This window comes from Phyllopteryx taeniolatus, chromosome 13 (genome assembly GCF_024500385.1).
Source record: "Phyllopteryx taeniolatus isolate TA_2022b chromosome 13, UOR_Ptae_1.2, whole genome shotgun sequence".
Taxonomy (NCBI): Eukaryota; Metazoa; Chordata; class Actinopteri; order Syngnathiformes; family Syngnathidae; genus Phyllopteryx; species Phyllopteryx taeniolatus.
In genome coordinates this window covers 19,018,647-19,038,693 of record NC_084514.1, presented here as the reverse complement: position 1 = coordinate 19,038,693, position 20,047 = coordinate 19,018,647, and the positions used below count along the sequence as shown (strand labels likewise).

Sequence of the window (20,047 nt, the reverse complement as noted above, 5' to 3'; positions counted from 1 at the left end):
TAGAACAGAGAACAACAGGCTGAATAGGTGTACGGTATGCTAACGTAGCACATTCAGCTAGCTAGCGTTACATGATGCAAAAACAACGAACTGAGAACGTGCCTGGTATGTTAACGTAACATATTAACAGTTATTCAGATAACTATAGGATAAAGAACATGCTAACAACTTTACCAAACCATCAGTGTCACTCCAAATCACTAAATCCAATGAAATCTTCATCCTCGCTGTCACTTCTAAACAAGTCCGCCAACTCCGGAGGTAGACGATGCACCGCTTCCTCTTCTACGTCGCTTTCGTTGGGCCTAGATCGGTTGTCAGTGTGAAAATAACGTGAAATTATTGGATAATGTGTTAATAATTTCACATATAAGTCGCTCCAGAGTATAAATCGCACCCCCGGCAAAACTATGAAAAAAAACAGCGGTTTATAGTCCGAAAAATACAGTACTTAAATGTACTTAATCTAATAATACCAACTAAGGAAGTTTATTTTTTTTTGTCCTCCAGAATCCAGGAGCTCCAGAATCACCTCGGCCTTGTCGAACAGTTTGACCGAGACCTTCAGAAATTCTCCCAGTGGAGTGAGACCATGCTTTCCAGTCTACACGCCGCTTCTCAAATCAGCATTAGCGACCTGCCCTCGGCCAGCACACGAGTAAATGTAAGTGACGCGTGACACATCCAATCAGCAACGAGCTTTCCAAGTACAGCTATCATCCGTTCTTTCCATTTTCAACTGGCAAACCGAAATCCCAAAAATGAAGACGTGACCTATTATTTTCGGGACCCGCCGATTCATTTATTCACAAATTTTTCTTCAAATTTATGTATTTTTCTTCCTTTTTCTTCTGCAACCAACCCCGAAAACGCTTATTGGCAGTTAATCCCCGGGGCTTAGTAAAAAAAAAAAAAAAAAAAAAAAACATTTTAATGCAATTATTTGCAGATTTTTGCTATTCACAATCCTTATCCCCCGCGAATAGCGGGAGTCCACTGTATTCAAATCCTATTCAGTCCTGTGGCACATTTTTCATATTTTTGATTTAAGATTCTTATTTTTGCGTCAGATTAAAAGAAATACCAAAATCATCTTGATTTTTGATTGCCAATTGGAAATGGAAAGAACGAATGAGATCACAGGTTAAATTCAGTCTTGTGGCCTGTTTTTCCATTTTTCAGTATTTTTTATCTGAGCCCAAAATTCAACTTCAAAATCTGGTGTTTGAAAAAAATGTTAAATTAAAAAACAAATATAACAATCATGTTTTCAGATTTAGATTTGTGATTGCCAATTGGAACTGGAAAAAAGAACTTTCCCTTGGCAGGAGACCCAGGCGGCCTTACAGAAGCAGGCTAGTTTGAAACAGAGCTTAGATCATCAGGCGGATCGTCTCTGTCAAGCCTGCGATCCCGGTGATGCGCAGCTCCTACGTAGTCGAGTGGACAGCTGCGTCCAGCCCTACTTGGAGGCTCGGCACATCATCCAGCTGCAGTCGCAGTGCCTGGAAAGGCTCGGGAGCTTCCAGCAGACGCACGGCGCGGCCGCTGTGGTGCTGCGAGGTCTGCGGCAAACCGTGGAGAGCGCCGGGAGCTGGGATCGCGGCCGAGGGGAGGAGCTGCAGCGGGAGCTTTCCGCCGTGGTCCCGGACGTGTGCCGGCTGGAGACGCTGGCCGTCGACCTGGACAGCGGCCTCTGCAAAAGCCACCTGCACATCGGCGCCCAGGAAGGTGCTCGAAAGTCGTGCCGCACGCTGGCCGATTCACTCAGCGCAGAGCTGGATGCTGTGAGGAACCTGTTGGGGACCAAGCAGAGCGAAGCAGAGGCCCTGGGGGCTCTGTGGACTTCCTTTAGCCAGCGGAAAGAGCAGCTACTCAAAGCTGTGGAGGACATTGAAGAAAAAGCCGACCAGCAGAGCTTGAAAGAGCCTGGCCTTCTGGCTTTACAGCAAAGGTAACAACACGCTGAACTCAAAAGTACAGTGGTGCCTTGAGATACGAGTGACTCCACTTCACAAGTTTTTCGAGTCGTTCGGGTGATTTTTTTTTTGTGCTTGAGATACGAGTGCTGTATGGTGGCAGTGACAAAACGCACTTCACAACAAGCAGAGGTTCGACTGACAGAATTGGTGAACGATTCAGCAAAACAGAGGCCGCAAGCTGTTTTTTGCCACTCCCACTTGAAGTTGACTGTCAAACTAAACAGAAAACAAAGACAATTACACATTGTTTATTGAAAACAACCAAATAGCTTAGCTTTTAAGTCTGCTAGCTTAATGCTAATGCTTACAAAGATTCCATTGAGGTGTTAACGTTCATGCTAAATAGCGGTGTTATAGCTCTTTAAGCAACGGATATTTGAACACAAACGGTGCAGCAACACGTAGATAGACAACAGTAGTCACAGGCATATATTCTTAATACTTTGTGAAGAACGACTAATATTAGTGCCGCACTGAGCAGCTGGGACGGTGTCCGTGTAGAGTCTATCTTATACTGCCCCCAGGTGGCTAAAGTGGGCACAACAGAAGGAGCAGCATTCAACTAATGCAAACTGTGACATTCTTTTAAATGAAATGAATTACAATATTATCGAGTGCTCATACTTATTATTTTGTTGGTTTTTTTTTTTTTTTTGGAGGAGGGTGAAACGGATTAATGGCCTTTCCTCTCATTCCAACGGGGAAATATAATTTGAGATACACGTTTCATTTTCCTGTATGGAAAAAGTTAGGGTTACACTGACCGCATTCTTGTTTGTGTCAGGTTGCGCTTCTTCAATCAGCTGGAGGATGAGCTGCAGTCCCACCAGCACGAGGAGCAGTGGCTGAGGGACAAGGCGGCGCAGCTGGCTCAGCGAGACGCCGAGCTGGCCGGGGAGGCCCTGAGGGAAATCAGCCTGCTGGAGACCACGTGGGAGGACACCAAGAGGCTCATTACAGAGAGGTACTGTGGACTCCCGCTATTCACGGGGGTTACGGACCTGGCCCGACCGCAAATAGGGAAAAAGTAATACTGTATAATATATAATTGACACCCATTATAATTGCATTGAAAAATATATACATCTTTTTCCAACACAAACAAATTATTCAATGAGCACCTCCAATAACGATCTGCAAATTGGAATAATTTTAACTGCAAGAAGAGTGAGTGAGTGGCTGTGATTTGTGTGGTCAACAGACAAGAGCAGTGCAATGTTCTTGCTGAGCTCATGAGAGAATATCAAATGCGGAAATCCGCCATCAGCAGCGCTCTGGAGAGCACGGAACCTTTGCTTGATATCAGCTCTGTTGTGAAGGACCATGAGGAAACCAAGCGATCCCTAAGCAAGGTCACAGCAAAGTCGAGTTCTTCCTAATTTACCGTCGGTCAATAGATCACTTTATTGAGAACTCCCATTCCTCCATCTCTAGCATGAAGCGGTGAAGACGGAGATGGCCGACAAGCAACAGGAACTGGACCGGTTTTCCAGCAAAGGAAAACAGTTGGTGATTGAATTGAAGAAGGTGCCGGAATGTGACTCGCAAATGGTCAAAAAGGACATGGAGACGGTCGTGGACCAGTGGCTGGACGTACGTAAAAGAAGTCAGTTGTCAGAACTATGTCCAAAAAACACACAAGGAATTTGTCTCCGGTAATTGGAGCCGCTCTAGTACGACAACAGACAGTCAATTGACAGAGAACACTTTTGGAGACAGAAAGACATTGAGAAGAACAGTCACTGGGCAATAAAGGGTTGCTCGTTATCTGCTAATGCCGGTACATTTTTGGTTTGGTTTTTCTTTTTGTCATTTTTTGTTTGTTATTTGTTTTGTTATTGCACTCCGGAAACTAAAACACTAAAAGAGACCAGTGACTCACAAACAGCACAAGTGTGTGCCATGGGAAATTATCCAATTTCATTAAATTGATCTGAAAAGTGTGATTTATCTAACCATTCTTTGTTTGGTGGCGTGCAGCGAGATTTGGGTCAACACCGAACGAGATGTTGACTGAATCGCTTTCACGTAGGTGTCGGAGAGGGTGGACGACAATCTCCTCCGCCTGAAGCAGACTTTCCTGCTGTGGGAGGATGTGCGGCAAATTGCGGATGATGTCGAAAGCTGGACGAGCAGCCGCGTGACGGAACTGAACGAGAGTCTGAACAACCTCAATGACAGTCAAAAGGTGTCAGCGAGGCTCTCTGAGCTACAGGTAGGATTTTTTTAAGCTAGCCATACCTGAAACAACATGCTTGAACTTGCAGGGTTGAAGGCTATCTTGCAAGTGTCCAAACATCACCCGTTTTTTGAACGACGAGCCATCGATTGTGTAGAGCAATTCAGGTGCTTTAATACCCTGCGATAAATGAACTGCAATATAGTCAAAATAATGAGTCGTTTGCGAAAAAATTGAGCGTATCACTGTGTCGTAAAACTTTACAAAATGGCTCATAGAAAAGTCAGAATTGTTCTTTTTACTGGTTGTGACATGTCCTTGCACTTCCATTGACAGTTGAGAGACTTTCCTTGAAGATTTTATCCAATTATCCTCCCTGCTAATCACAACAGCAATGACGCTTCACATCAACAGGAACAAATAGGCGAGAAGGAGCTGACACTTGAAAGCCTGCGGAGCAAAATGTCAGAGCTGAAGAGGGGGAGTCAAAGTCAAGACACCCCTCCGAAACTACAGGTAGGTATAAAAAGAAAACACTAGATCAGCGCTCTCCGACCGCTTTTGCACCGGTTCCACATAAAGCAACATTTTGATGGAACGGCAATATTAGAAATGCAACTCACCATTACGCCGAATGTGGTTGTTGTAATTAGAGGGAGGCTTCTTTTGAATGAGCCGGACACATCTTGGGGTAATGTCTAATGTTGCTGTCATTGCAGAAGATTCCGCCTCAAAAAATAGGATGTTGGAAACAAATATTTAAAAAGAAAAAGCTCTTAAAGATTCAATGCAAATGTGTTATACTCAAGTTAAATAAAACTGACCTGTACTTAATTTTTTTTACTGTACTTGAAAAGTAATCAATGAACTGAACATGAAAATTCAAAACAAAACAAAAAATACTGTACTGCATTTTTTTTTTAGTTTCAGCCACTGTAACATTATGGACAGTTAATAATGACGGTAATAATGATTCAATTAAAATGTATTGCACATCAATTTGAAATCAAGTTTTTAACCTAAATAAATGTTTAACACAAACAGTTCTTAAAGACTAATTGCAAATATATGTACTTAAAAGTAAAATACAACTGAAAGGTACTTTGTTTCGGAGCTGCTGCTCTCGACCGCTCAAACAAATCGACTAGCGAGACCCGCAAAAAAGTTGACTCCGACCACCGCTGCAGTTGCTGGAGAACGACCTGAGAAAGAAGATGGACGCGGTTACGAAGCTGCACGGGCAGGCGCGGGGGAATCTGCTGGACTTCAGCTCCCAGAAGAAACTGCTGGAAGATTACATTGCACAGATGTCTGCTTGGCTTAAGAGCATGGAGGACTCCTTGGTCTCTTCTCCCGCTGGTTCGGATCCCGAGGACATCTGCCGAGTAAAGGTGACGCTCGATAGAATCTTTTCCGCAGGTTGCGCCACTGTCTTTTTAACAACAACCCCTCTGGCGTTTGTCCATTTTTGTTGTTGTGGTTGCTAGGAACTTCAGAAAGAGCTGCAAAATCAGCAGGGAAGTATCGACTCCACGAGAGAAACCCTGAACAACCTGTGTCGCAAATATCCCTCGCAGGAGCTTTCCAGTTTGGGCTCCGCGCTCACCGAGCTCATCAAGACTTACGAGTCTGTAAACCAGGTCTCGGCCAGGACTTTGGCGTCACAGCAGAACTGTCTTCAACAGCAGTTCAATGGTGAGAACTATACCATCATAATACTTAACCTGGAGCGGGAGGTTTTATCCAGTATTCTTTTGCTTTTTATTTGATCCGCAGATCTAGTTCAGGAATTCCATCGCTGGCTCGTAGAGCAGAGGGAGATTGTCAAAGAATGCTGCGACCGATCTGGAGACACTCACATCGTCGAACGCAAATTACAGAAACTAAAGGTACAGCCAATCTCCGTTTATCGCCGGGGATACGTTGCAGACCCACATTTGTTAAAAACACACTTTTTAAAGTATTCCTTAGCAACTCAATCTCTGGATTTGTTTGCACAAATATAATGATGATAAAAATAGCTGATGAGACTTCAATTTAAGAGCGGATATTGAGCCATTTTCCACAGTTTTCTTAACAATTTGCCCATTTAGAGCGTTTTGCATCGTTAATAAGCATTTGTTAGCTTTCCTAAGCTATGTGGTTGTTTTAAATACACACTGTCTAATTGTCTCTGTTTTACGCTTAGTTTGACAGGAAACTTAAACTGGGGGCGGCCATAAAGAAGAATTGTTTACTATCTGCTAAACTGTTGCTTGTTGTGAAGTGACGGGTCGAGCTCACTGCCACCATACAGCGGTTGTACATTTTTGCAAAACAAACGGCCAAACGGCGGCTCATATCTTGAAAAAAAAAATAAAAATCCTAAATTGGGTGACTCGAGACTTGTAGCTGGAGACCCTCTCTGCCTCTTCATCTTGTTCTGAATTATGCCGCATCTCGTCAGTGCTGTCGGGCATGTTGTGGCACAATGTGGTACTACACTGCAGACGCACAACTCGAAATCCAGACTTGCCCTTATACTGTGAAAAGCCATGAAAAAGATCACTTCAAAATACGTGGTATGGCAAACAATGGCGTTTTAGCGGGGGAACACCGTGAACCCTGACGTATGGCTAAGCCTACGGATAAAGATGCATCACATATCGGTGTTTCAGACTTGATTTGGTTCTTCAGGGTGCCACGGAGCGCATGGAGGATGGCGAGGTGCATCTCAAGCAGGTCTGCGAGGAAGGAGAGAAGCTGCTGCTCCATCTCCCCAAAGCCAACGCCGGCCAGGTCCAGCAGCACCTGTCCTCCATCCAGCAGGACTGGGACAGCTTTGTGGAGCAGTGCAGACAGAACCAACAGATTGTGGAGGACAGCGCATCCCTCATGAAAGGGTAGGAGAACAACTTGGTCCTGATCTCAAAGACATTTTGCATCTGCTGCCGGAAAAAATACAGTGGTTCCTTGACATGCAAGTGCCCCCACTTACGAGTTTTTCAAATTACAAGCCGTCAATTCTTTTTGTTTGTGTTTGTGTTGCTAGCCAAAATTGGACTTGCGGGGTCAGCTGTTTTTCTCACCGTGATGTCTTTTCTGCCCTCTGTAAGCATGCTGTGTGCAGTTTGGCAGATAGCGAACTGTTTTAAAGAAAAAGTGAACAAGTGTGCTTCTTGGTTTGTTTTGCCAATCTCAGTCGAAGTTTACTGTCAAACTAAACGTAAAACAAAGAGAATGAAGTTGTGTATTTCAAACAACCAAACAAACAGCCATTGCGATCAACATTTTCCTTTCAGGTTTGAGGGTCGCCTTAAGAAGCTCAAGTGGTGGTTGGAGTACATGGAAAGGAGGATGAGCACAGATCTGCTTGAAGCCAAGCAATGTGGTCCTGAAAAGGCTTTGCTCCAGCAAGTGGAAGAATATCAGCAGGAAGTGCTCAAAGAAAGGTGCCAATGTGGAATGGTTCTGTTGCGCAAATGGATCGTCAGTGGTGGCAATTGGGCGGCACGGTGGCCGACTGGTTAGAGCGTCAGCCTCACAGTTCCGAGGACCGGGGTTCAATTGACTTTTCACTTTTACTGTAATTGTCTGTACTTTCTACTCCCTACTTTGTCTACTCGTTACTTTTTACAACTTCCCTTGATGACAACATGACGTAAATAAGATGTTAAGGTTAATTTTTTTTTTAGTTCTTATTGTATCGTTAGACAGTTCACAACGTTAGCAAAGCTATGGGGGCACGTTGTTTGATAGCATCTAAGTCGCGCCAACGCTAGCTAGCTTCTGGTATGAAAACAAATAGCACCATTCACCATTTACAGTGAACCCCGCATATTCCCAGTTCGGCATCCACGAGTTCGCCTATTTGTGGATTTTATGGGAGGACCCTGTCCTCCGTATTCAGTGAAAATTTGCCAGGTTTTGTTCTCAGAACAAAGCTATGTCTCATAAAAATACTTGGATTTTTACTTGAGTACAGGAGTTAAATCATTACTTCTACATTTAGCAGTCTTTTTTTTAAATCTGTACTTCTAATTAAGTGTAAAGTGTAAGCATTTTTGCCACCTCTGTGGATCGTCCTCCTTAACCCACAAGCCTCGTTTTAGCTTGGTAATGGTCATCTTTTTTTCTTATTATTTCCAAAGCCAGCAGAAGGAGCTTCCACTTCTTAAATTAAAATGTCATTGTTCTCCACAGTCAGCAGAGGACAAATTGCCTCAATAAACCATGAAAGAAGCCATTCAACACCTCTTTTGGAAAATAAGAATATTCTGTGAAATTGCTCCCTTGTCTTTTTGGACATGTATGTAATCTAGTCAAAAACACACACACACAAATGAATGTGTTGAGTCTTGAATGAAACCCATTTTACCCGAATTGTCTGATCCAATCCAGTCAATACCAAGGATTTACAAAATGTAATTTTCATGGCTTTCAATTGGCCGACAGAGCCAAAAGGTGCAATTTAACGTGAGCACTATATTATTGATATATTTAAAGGCCTGAAGTTGAAAAGGACAAAATCAGACTAAAATCCTGACCCTCGGGAAAATACATTTTTGCATTAAAACAGCTAAATTGGTTGAGAAACATGAAGCGAGGTGGACATAAATATAAGCTCAGAGGGTTAATTATGGCCAATTTTTCCCGTTCCTCCCTGCAGAGATTCCTTTGAGCGTTTGTGTCAGGAGGCGCAGGCCCTGAACGAGGGCGGGCGAGGCGACGGCAGCGAGACGCGTGTGTCGGCTCAGCTGCAGTCGCAGCATCAGGCCTTGCTGCGACGCGGGTGCCAGAGGCTGCGAAGCTGCCAGCTGACTTTGCGGGAGCAGCAGGCCTTCGAGGAGACGCTGCAGGCCACCTGGACCTGGCTGCACGGAGTCCAGGAGCGTCTGGCTTCGCTCAACAGCACCGTCGGCAATAAGGAGACACTGGAGAAAAGGCTTGTTCTTGTACAGGTCAGATGAATGCTTGAATTCACAAATAGCGAACCAAAGATAGGATGGGGATTTTTGCACTGAAATTATGACCTGCTGGATTAGCATAGAACCCCTGTATTCATACATTCATAGACTTTACATTTGTCTTGTTGTTTCCACCTAGGATATCCTGCTGATGAAGGGGGAAGGTGAGGTGAAGCTCAACATGACAGTTGGAAAAGGAGAACAGGTGCTCAAACACAACAAGATGGAAGGGCAGGAGGTCATCTGCTCGCAGCTTCAGAGCCTGAAGGATGCCTGGGCCAATATGTTGATCACTTCCATGAGCTGCCACAGGTCTGGAATGCGACATTACTCACAAATGTCAGAAAGATGGCTCAGAGCACTGGTACAGCATTTTTATTGTTGTTCCGCTACACTTTTATCCTTATAAAAATTACTTCTCAACCAAATTCAAACCATTCCATCGTCAAAATATTCAGCTCATTCAGGACATCTGGGCAGCATTTTTTTTTTTTTTTTTTTTTTACATTCCCAAAAGTCCCGCTTTTCCCACATTTTCACATTTTCCATGAGGAAAAAGTCTCGAACTGAATGAAAATGTTTTCCAAATTTAAATGATCCTTCCGTAGTTCACTTAGTACAAGCTTAGTACAAGCTGTTCAGCTCATCCAGGACACATTGGGAAGTATTTTTCACATTCCCAAAATTCCCACATTTCCAGTATTTCACATTTTCCGTGACATAATTCTCAAATTAATAGAGACATTTGATAAATTGTCCGGATCGTTCCACATTTCTCAATTGATTCATATCATTCCAACCTAAAAATCCCCTCAAGCTTTTTTCCCACATTCCAAAGTTCTCAGTTTTCCCAGAATTTTTCACATTTTCCACTTCAAAATTCCCACTTTAATGGAGTCATGTTAGTATTTTGCCCTGTCTTTCCAAAATTCTCAACCTATTCAAACCAGTCCAACATCAAAAAGTTCAGGCTCGTGTTTGTGACATTCCAAGAATTCCCAATTTTTACGAGAAAAAAAAATTCCCAGATTAATGGAGACATTATACCAATTTACATTTCACGCACAATTTCTAGAGAAATTGCATTCTCTAGTTGCTTAGACCAATTCCTTTCCCCAGTCGACTGGAGTGGACGGTGGCCCAATGGAGCAGCTTCCAGGAAAGTAAGAACCACCTCCAGCAGTGGATGGAGTCAGTGGAGCAGGAGGTTGGGATGGCTCTACCCCAGCAGCCAGGCCTCAAAGAGAAGTCCACTCTCCTGGAGCGCCTCAGGGCTATCCAGGCGGACGTAGACGCCCACGCGGCAGCCTTGTCCCGTCTTACAGACAAGTCCGTGGAGCTGTACGAGAAGTCCGCCGACCAGACCTTTGGACCGGAGTCACGGGCGGAGCTCAACGCACATTTTGCTGATATCTCAGCTGTGGTCAAGGTAATCTCAATGCAAGCTTGGGACATCACAGAAATGCACGACTCACAAAAAGTTAGGGATTTCGGGACCAGCCGGAATTTCAGAATGGAAGTAAAATGCACTGTAACCTTTACAGGGAAACTTAATTTGACCTTCTTGAAACTTTTCAATCCAAATCCCAATTGTTCAGTGTTTCAATTCTTTTATAGCAACTTGCTCTTCTCTTAAAAAGGGAGCAAACATTCACAACAGGACGTCCACTTCTATGCCTTATTGTGACTCTTCCACTCTACTTGTATCTCTGTTGCAAGCTGCTTGCAGCTATTTGTGAGTAGTTTATATATGAGATGGAGATATTAAAGATGAGATCCACTCGTTCTATCCCAAAGGGTAAAATCCAGTCCATGCAAACCATCGTGTCCGAGCATGAGCAGTACCTTGACGCCGTCAGAGACTTTAACGACTGGCTGATCTCAGCCAAGGAGGAACTTCAGCGCTGGTCTGACCTGTCAGGAGATTCGGCCTCCATTAAAAGAAAGCTCTCCAAAGTCCAGGTGAGCATCCATCACAACCATTTACCCTTCAAAGATCAACAGGTGCATGTTTTTGCGGGAACCTGTGCAAAAGTGGTGGATACACAGACAGTTCTCAGGACTGCTCAGGGACTGTTTTGTTTCGCAGGAGTTGCTGGATTCCAAGCAGCGAGGCCGAGAGAGGCTGAACCGGGTCCAGAGGTGTGGGGCAGCAGCGAGAGATCACACCGGCTCGGGGGGTTACGAAGCTATCGAGCGCGAGGAGGCAGCCCTGTTATCAAGCTGGGAGCAGTGGGAACGTGCAGCACTTCAGACCCGTGCCAGTCTGGAGACCGCCCTCTCTCAGATGACCACCTCTGAGCAGGAGTTCAGCAGTCTGTCCGCGCAGCTGGAGCAGGACATGCGCGACTTGGGTCGCCAGATTCACGACTGGCGTCTTCGACTGGGGCAAGCCGAGGGGAAACGTGACGGAGAGGAGGCTGTTAAAGGCTGGCAGATTGCAAAGGTGAGCTTGATGTCTGGTACACATTAAATCCTCAGAAATAAAAAGCCTTTTTTTCCCCCCAGAACACTTTGGAGGAGCTTGTCAAAGCCGAGCCCGCGTGCGATAGCTTGAAGACTCAACTCAATGATCTGTGCCGCTTCTCCAAAGACATGGCCACCCAGTCTGAAAGAGTGTCTAACCTCATTAAGGAATACAACAGGTACTGAGATAAGCAGAATTAGGGTCGCAAAGGGGTGGACATTGTCCAGAAAATTTCCATGTGAAGTTAGGCTGGGGAGCTTTGAAAATACAGCGCACCCCTGCTATCGGTGGGGGTTAGGGACCGAGACGAAATAATGCGAATAAGCGGGTGATCAGGTTAAAAAAAAAACGGGAAGCAGGGGTTTTCACAAAAAAACGGGGGATAGGTTCTCCCCAAAAAATTTGTGAATAAGTGAATGGGAATACAGAATTGTGACTATGTGGGGTCCACTGTACAGTACCCCGCCTCTCACCCAAAGTCAGTACTAATGAGGGCAAGCGCTATAGAAAAGGAATGGCTGGATGAATTACCAAAGTTCCAATGCTACATTTTTGGGTCCGCTACTAGTTTGAGTCTCCAAGCCGCCAGGGAATGCCAGAGCAAAGAAAAGTTGCAGGAGCAGGGATTCCGCTCGGCCTACCGGGAGTTCCAGCAGTGGCTGGTCAACACCAAGATCAACACGGTCAAATGCTTCGACGCGCCCCAAAATCTCTCTGAGGCCTCGTCAAGCTTACAGAAGATTCAGGTAATGTCGTACTCATAGAAGGAACAGATACATTACTCAGGATTATATGTTGGGCTATTTTGCAGGACAAACTTAAAATGCACTATAACCTTTACAGGGAAACAAAATTTGACCTTCTGTAAACTTTAGTGTTAGGTTCTAATGTTAGCTTCAACATTAGCTATAGTCAAAGGAGCTTAACATTATCCTCTGACATTAGTTCCAATGTCAGCTTCTACATTAGCTTCCAATGTTAGATTCCAAAGTTAGCAGAAATGTCAGCTGAAAGCCCAATATCCCTAACTTTTTGTGAGTAGTGTAGTAGGATTAGTTGTTCTCTCAGTATCTCCTCTTCCTCAGGAGTTTCTAAGCGACACAGAGCTGGGTCAGTCCAAGCTCAACGGCGTGGTGTTCACAGGCGAGCTTCTCTCCATGATCGTGGCCAAAGGCAAAGCGGAGACAGTTCGGACAAAGACCAACAATGCTCTTGAGGACTGGAAGAACATCATGTCCAATCTTCACAAAAGAGAGATCAATCTGCAAGTGAGCAAAGATCAGGTTGCCAGGAGATTGGCAAAATATGCAAGCTGACAGAAGAGTTGTTCTTCTTGGTTTCAGAACCTGGCGTCTCAGATGAAGGACTTTGAGGCAAGCGCCGAGCCTCTCCAGGAGTTCCTGAGCGCCACCGAGATGGCCGTGCAGGAGAGCAGCACGCGGCTCCACGATCTCCCGGCCAAGAAGACGGAGCTCCACAAACTCCAGGTAGGCACGCTGGAAAATAGCTGAGCACATCTTCAGTCACCATGCATACATCAGGTCAACATTCCATCCAGATAACAAGCCAACTTTAGATGCTAACGGCGCTGACGTCAGAAGTTGTTGAAGCTAATTTTGGAAGCCAATTTAGGAGCTAACATCGTACGCGAACATGTTGATCTTCCTTAGCTCTAACATTAGAGATAAAGTTAGAGGTAATGTTGGAGGTGAACTTGAGCAGCTAACATTGGAAGCCAATGTTAAAAGCTAACGTTGGAGGCAGCGTTGGTCTTCCTTAGAAGCTAACGTGGTCCTCCTTAGCCCTAATGTTAGAGGTCATGATGAAGCTAATTTAAGAAGCTTAGATGGAAGCTAATATTAGTGAGAATGATAAAGCTAACATTGGAAGCTAATGTTAGAGATAATATTGAAGCTAATGCTCAAGTAACATTGGAAGCTAACGTTGGAATCTAACATTAGAAGTTAACATTGGTGGCGACGTGGGAAGCTAATGTTGAAGCTAACCTTGGAAGCTAACATGGGCTTCCCTATCTCCAAGGTCAGAGGTATGTTAACGTCAGAAGCTAATATTGGAGGTATTGTTTGAAGATTACATTGGTAGCCAACATTAGAGGTAATGCTGACCGTAACATTGGAAGCTACCGTTAAGAAGCATCGTTGGAAGCTAATATTAAAGCTAACGTTGGAGCCAAAGTCTGAAGCCAATGTTGCTCTCTTTGGCTCTAACAGTCGACTGCTTCTGTCCACCTTTGAAGAACCGCCAAGAGCTTGGGCTAACTGCCCGTAACACGCTGCCATTTCTCTGCTCCTCTCCACGCATTGGTGTTGTTCGCTTTCCTCTACGGCCACGTTTGAAGACCTCTAACCCTGCTTTGGTATTGCTTGTCTTTGCGTGTGCTTGCATGCTTTCTACCGTAACCTGCTTGTGCCCTTTCAGTCTGTGCTGGAGGAGCTAGCCTCCCACCAAGCCCAGCTGAGCAGGCTAAAAGAGAAGGCCCAGCGGCTGTTGGACGAACATGCGGCCGGCAAGGGTTTTGCGCACCGCGTCTCGCAGCTCTCTGCTCAGTTCCTAGCTTTAACCAACCTCAGCAAGGTATAGTAACATCTTGCACTTGTCTCTGGGTGCTGCTGAACAGGAGGCAGGGGACATTGACATGACAAGGTTGATTTAAAAAATAAAAAATAAATTAAAAAAAAAGTTAAAAATATATATATTAATCTTTAATCAATTGTCTTAATGTCTTTTTTTTGTAAGGAACCTTTTTCACAGCATTCATTTGGACTTTTTACACCAGTCAATAATAGGAAACACACAGTTTGCAGATTACACACCCCCAATTTTTTTAAACCACTACACTAATTTTTTACAAAATACTTGAAGGGGATGGTGCATACAACTAGGTAGAACAAAAATATTTGTGAGAATCGGGATGAACGTGCTGAAATAGCAATGTATTTCTGGTGGTTGTTTATTGTTTTCGGTAGTTTGTTTTTGTTTGTGTATATGTATTTTTTGGTATCAACATTTGTTTTCAGGTTTCTGAGGGGGAAAAAATGTTTTTATGAATATGAAAGAAAATGTGAATGAGAAAAAAAAGTTGTAATTTTAAGAGAATGACGATGCAACAAGTATAAGAAAATGTTTTTTTTCTTATACAGGAGAAGGCGTCACGGATTGACCGCATCGTGACCGAGCACCAGCTGTTCAACCACGGGCTGAAGGAGCTGCAGAACTGGGTGGCCGACACTAGCCACATGCTGCAGACCTACTGCGCCCCCACGGCCGACAAAAACGTGCTGGATAGCCGGATGATCAAGCTGGAGGTAGAACAATACAGACAATGGATGGCCTTATAGAGAGCATTTCATAATGTTTGTAAACAATAGAGGCTGGGGTACTTCTGGCTGGCAGAAAGGGATTGCCTACCGCCGACTTGAACTGAAACGATGACAAAAACTTGTTGTGTTTGGGGTTGCACATTACGATATACCACAAATTGTTTCAATATTAGGTATAAAAAATAAGAACGAATCCAGTGGAACCTGTGGATAGTACGTACGTGTAACATCATGGTGAAAAAGTGAAACGACCCGCATGCTTGTCGTTCCAGGCTTTGCTGACGGCTCGCCAGGAGAAGGAGATCCAGCTCAAGATGCTGATCACCAGAGGGGAATCGGTTCAGAGAAACACCTCGGCCAATGGCGTCGCTGTGGTCCAGGAGCAAATACAGGAGCTGAAAGATTCCTGGGACGCTCTGCTCTCTGCCTCCATTCAGTGCAAAAGGTTAGAAATCAACTAAAGGTGGCAAAAGATACAGATACTTGTGGAGAAAAAAATCCCTTGTAAAAGTCGAAGTACTGATTGACTGATTGATTGATCTCTTAGAAATGAATTTAAATGCAAAGTGCTCAAATTGAGCAAAGTGCTTGCTAAATTCTGGAAGGATAATCAAGACTGAACTGAAAACAGGTTTTGCAGGAGCATAACAAAACAACATAACAAAAATGCTCAATTAGCTAATGATGACCAAAAAACAAAATGCACCTGACCTCTCAAGTATGTTTTTTTTTTTCTTCAGATTTACTAGCAAGTTTTTGAATGACACAAACTGGTGGTTTTAAACACAAGTCAACATCAAACAATTGTCTTTGATAATCTCCTAATTGTTGTTAAGGCTCCCAGACTCCCTGGTTATATCTGCACCGTATAATGTCAATAGAAACTTTCTATTCAATTTGATTCAAAGTAGAGTAGTGACACCTGAAAAAGTACAGTAACGAAGCACTTGTATTTGTACTTGGTGACTCCCCACCACTGATCAATAGTTAAACCTGCGCTTCATCTGCTTCTGGTTTCTGACTCCTCTTCTGAACCAACAGCCAACTGGAGGGTTCTCTGTCCCAGTGGACCAGTTACCAGGAGGACGTGCGTCAGTTTGTGAGCTGGCTGGAGCACGTGGAGGAGAACCTGGACCCAGCTGATAAACAATGTCCCGAGATGCGAGATAAAACTGCTAATCTCAGCAGAGCCAAGGTGACAGCGTCCTCCTCTCTCTGGAGCCTCGTGTAGTACCAATATAAAACCTGACACATCGACAACATTGATCAGTGCTGCTGTTTTGTCTTCATTTCAATTTCTTAGGTACTCAGCAAAATATGTATTGTGCTTTAGTTCCTTTACACTGGCACAACTCATTGTTGTTGAACTGTTATCAACAATATAGACCAAAAAGACCATATAAACAGAAACCATCAAAATACATTTTACTCATGAAAACTGCCGCCATTCTGTAAAGTTGGACTGCTTGTATGAGTTTTAGGTCTCGCTAAAGGCCTTTTAAGTCCTTCTGGAAAAAGTATTGGAAGATTTCATCACATTTCATCGCATTTAGGAGGAGAGCAATCAAATGAAGAGAATAGGAAGTGCAGATATTTGCTTTCAAGCATAGGCAGTCAAATTAAAAAGATGTTGGAAAAATAAATGCTCAATTAAATGAGTTATCTGACTTATCTACTTAAGTACAGTAAAAAAGTAACTTCCCACCCCTGCTAATAACTGAGCCTTGCTGTGCTTCCAGCTGCTGCATGAGGAAGTGCTCGGCCATGACACCTTGCTGGCCACCATCGTGGCAAAGAGCGCGAGCATAGCCGAGAACTACGTGGCCCAGCTGGAGCTGCAGGATCTGCAAGAACGCTACGACATCATCAAAGACAATGCTGTGGTAACCAGCATTTCCGCACAAAATTCTATGCTGACATGGAAAATAACGTGGAAAAAAATTGTGCTTCCGTCCGTGACTTATATGTGCACCAACTTGACAGTTACAAACTGTCAATTGGTCTATTTTTATTTTATTTTATTTTTTTGCTTTGTGTTACGAGCAAAAATTGGACTAAAGCAGTACAATTGTACATTTATAATATGTACTCCAGTAAACCCTCGCTATATCACAGTTCATTCATTGTGGATTCAGCGAATCACATGATTTAAATGTGGCAGCAGTGACTCACAGAAGCTCAATTGGGCTCTTGTTCTTAGCAGAAAAAGAAACCTTACTGAGTACACGAAACTCATAATTACTTACATACTAGGTAAATCTCCAAATTGCTTGAGGGTGCGAAGGACATGGCCGGAAAGTAACTGTTTAAAACAAGCCACAGTCAGACTTTAATGAAATGAATTCACAAATACCACCCTTAGCCAGACGAATAACTACTGCACGCGTAACAATATCGCCAGGAACAAATGCAAGTAAAGAACAACATTTTGCTTGATTTTCTACAACTACATTATTGTAGTTAAAAACATCGCTGCACTGAATTCTGGGTACCCATGATGCTTTTTGCCGACTACATTGCTCGGACCGTCCGTTTGAGGAATGGTCCAAATGGTTCATCCAGGAAATTGCCTGTTGACATCATGTTCGCATAGGCTGTTGTTCACGTCACTCAAGCAGGGTCAGCCCAATCGGCCTCAAGTGGACAAATAAAATAACTGCACCTCTCTGTGCAGTTCCACCATTTGGCATTGAATTGCATACAGTATATCAAACTTTATTTAGTAAGATAATAGATAATTGGTCGCCACTTACACGGATTTAATATACTGTTGGGGTTTTCTGTAATGCGACAAATGAGGGTTTACTGCGAAAAATGAGGGTTTACTGTATACTGAAACAGAAGGAGTTGATCAAAACTACCAAGGCCATTAAAATCCTTTTTATGTTGCGGACCTTGAAAAGATGGAGAAGCTGCTGAAAGTGAGGAAAGCGTAGCAAAAAGTTTCAGTGAAAGTTTTTACATTACGTTTTGTTATTACTTTATGTTTTTATACAGTACAAAATTGTACGGTGCTATTTTTCGTATTAAAAACATATCACAAAAAAATGTTTTTTGGGGCGCTAGAACGGATTAATGGCATTGTCATTCATTTCGATGAGGAAAGTTGATTTGAGTTACCAGCATGGTCAACTGATCAAATCGTAAAAGTACCATTGCACTTAGCAATACTGGATGGCGACACTACTTTTGACCTCAGGGGGCCGTTGGCAAAGCGGAGGAGCTGGTGAAAGCGCATGAGGAGTATCAACTGGGCCTGCAAGCGTTTGAGGACTGGCTGGAAGCGGAACAGGAGAAGCTGGGCTGCTACACGCAGCTGGAGGGTGACGTCGATCTGCTGGAGGAGACGCTCCAAAAGCTGCAGGTCGGAAAATCTTCAAGGACTTTATTGACCGTGCCTGAAAGGAGACATTTTATGTATTTTTTTTTTTCATTATTGAAAACCGTTCCCAGGAGTTTTTATAATACGTCTATTATATGTTTCCATCAGAATTCGCTATTCGCAGTACGAATAGTGAGGGGACACTTTTTTTATTTTTTATTATTTTTTTAACTACAATCCATGATCCCAAAACAGTTAAATATAATTTCAACCTTATTTTACAATATTACCCTTAAAATGGCGAAACTTAGCTCCTCCTGACAGACAAAGCTTGTCTCTCAATCAAGATGTGTCACTTCAACATAGTTCCTTGCCACCAAGATGGGATCTAAGAGTCTTTCAGCAAATAATAGAGTATAGGTTCATCCATCCATCCATTTTCTGAGCCGCTTCTCCTCACTCGGGTCGCGGGCGTGCTGGAGCCTATCCCAGCTGTCATCGGGCAGGGGGCGGGGTACACCCTGAACTGGTTGCCAGCCAATCACAGGACACATAGAAACTAACAACCATTCGCACTCACAGTCATGCCTACGGGCAATTTTTAGAGTCTCCAATTAATGCATGTTTTTGGGATGTGGGAGGAAACCGCAGTGCCCGGAGAAAACCCACGCAGGCACGGGGAGAACATGCAAACTCCACACAGGCGGGGACGGGGATTGAACCCCACACCTCAGAACTGTGAGGCTGACGCTCTAACCAGTCGGCCACCGTGCCGCTGGAGTATAGGTTCCAAAAGAAAAAAAAAATCACGAATGGGGAGGGGAACACTGTATGTCCTTTTTAAATGCCCGTTGACATGACAATTGCGACCGCAGGAACTCCAGCTGCACTGCACGGAGGGCCAGGCTCTACTCAACACCCTGCTGGTCAGCCGAGAGCTGGTCACTCCCCGGGGGGCGCCGCAGATCGAAGACCGAGCTCTGGAGACTCAGCAGCAGGAGTGGAGGACGTACCAGTCCCGACTGGCCGACGTCAGGGCGCAGCTCAACAGCGCCTTAGCCAAACTCCGACAAATGGAGCAGAAGTTCCAGCGTCTGGACAGCTGGCTGAGGGGCATGGAGACCAAAGCGCAACTGCGAGGCCACCGCCGCTCTGACCGCGCCACCAAAGACGCCCAGCTCCAGTTGATCAAGGTCCGTGCTCTCCATTAGCCTGTGCAGCTTTCTCCGAGCCTCGCTAACGTCCCTTCTTTGTACAGACGTGGCAAGAGGAAGTGCTGGTTTATCAAGAGGAGATGGAGGGCCTCAGTATTTTGGCTCAGCAAGTTCTGGATGAGACCCATATTAGCAGCCGGATCAGTACCAGAGCAACACAGATCACAGCCCGTTACCACGCCTTGCTCCTGCACTTGCTGGTAAACTTCACTTTGAGGTGTTACAAAGACTCTGAAACATGAATTCAGAGATTTGTTTGTAAATATATTAGACATGTTTGAAGATAATTGCTGATTGATACTAACTGAAAACGTGCAAAGACTGAGAACTATGTAATACTCAATTGTAGCGATATTGGCTTCAGCACTTTTCACCGTTCCCGTTTTCCATATTTTTTTTGGGCTGAGGATAAACGGTGCCTTGGGACGCACTTCGTCACAGGCATGGGTCCCTCTTTCCCCACAACATATGAACTTAAGTGTCTTTTCTTGCAAACCTGTGACATTTCTGTTGCAAAGCGTTATATATGCGGAGCGTCACGTGACCAAACTTGGAAAACAAGTTACGAGCGCAAACGAGAATAACTACGGGTAGAT

At 44.2% G+C, this 20,047-nt stretch overlaps 1 protein-coding gene across 15 annotated transcripts in view; it reads left to right on the top strand.

Moving 5' to 3' along the window:
- Positions 1–20,047, top strand: part of syne1b (spectrin repeat containing, nuclear envelope 1b) — a 103,260-nt gene that overhangs the window by 29,592 nt on the left and 53,621 nt on the right. For 13 of the 15 annotated variants that reach the window (XR_009791578.1, XM_061795788.1, XM_061795794.1 and 10 more), the window contains 29 exons: positions 511–664; positions 1,329–1,954; positions 2,767–2,946; positions 3,184–3,334; positions 3,417–3,575; positions 4,015–4,197; positions 4,576–4,677; positions 5,349–5,552; positions 5,649–5,856; positions 5,938–6,050; positions 6,838–7,043; positions 7,443–7,592; positions 8,810–9,101; positions 9,247–9,419; positions 10,227–10,536; positions 10,905–11,069; positions 11,197–11,553; positions 11,616–11,752; positions 12,143–12,320; positions 12,660–12,842; positions 12,918–13,061; positions 14,014–14,169; positions 14,736–14,900; positions 15,188–15,360; positions 15,957–16,110; positions 16,655–16,798; positions 18,115–18,279; positions 19,113–19,430; positions 19,496–19,651. Coding sequence is in view for 14 of the 15 variants with exons in the window: in XM_061795788.1 (XP_061651772.1) it covers positions 511–664; positions 1,329–1,954; positions 2,767–2,946; positions 3,184–3,334; positions 3,417–3,575; positions 4,015–4,197; positions 4,576–4,677; positions 5,349–5,552; positions 5,649–5,856; positions 5,938–6,050; positions 6,838–7,043; positions 7,443–7,592; positions 8,810–9,101; positions 9,247–9,419; positions 10,227–10,536; positions 10,905–11,069; positions 11,197–11,553; positions 11,616–11,752; positions 12,143–12,320; positions 12,660–12,842; positions 12,918–13,061; positions 14,014–14,169; positions 14,736–14,900; positions 15,188–15,360; positions 15,957–16,110; positions 16,655–16,798; positions 18,115–18,279; positions 19,113–19,430; positions 19,496–19,651 (5,806 nt within the window). In the remaining variant the exon portion in view is untranslated. Of the gene's footprint in view, positions 1–510; positions 665–1,328; positions 1,955–2,766; positions 2,947–3,183; positions 3,335–3,416; positions 3,576–4,014; positions 4,198–4,553; positions 4,678–5,348; positions 5,553–5,648; positions 5,857–5,937; positions 6,051–6,837; positions 7,044–7,442; positions 7,593–8,809; positions 9,102–9,246; positions 9,420–10,226; positions 10,537–10,904; positions 11,070–11,196; positions 11,554–11,615; positions 11,753–12,142; positions 12,321–12,659; positions 12,843–12,917; positions 13,062–14,013; positions 14,170–14,735; positions 14,901–15,187; positions 15,361–15,956; positions 16,111–16,654; positions 16,799–18,114; positions 18,280–19,112; positions 19,431–19,495; positions 19,652–20,047 lie in introns of those variants that run through there. The other 2 variants (XM_061795790.1, XM_061795793.1) reach the window with 2 other exon arrangements.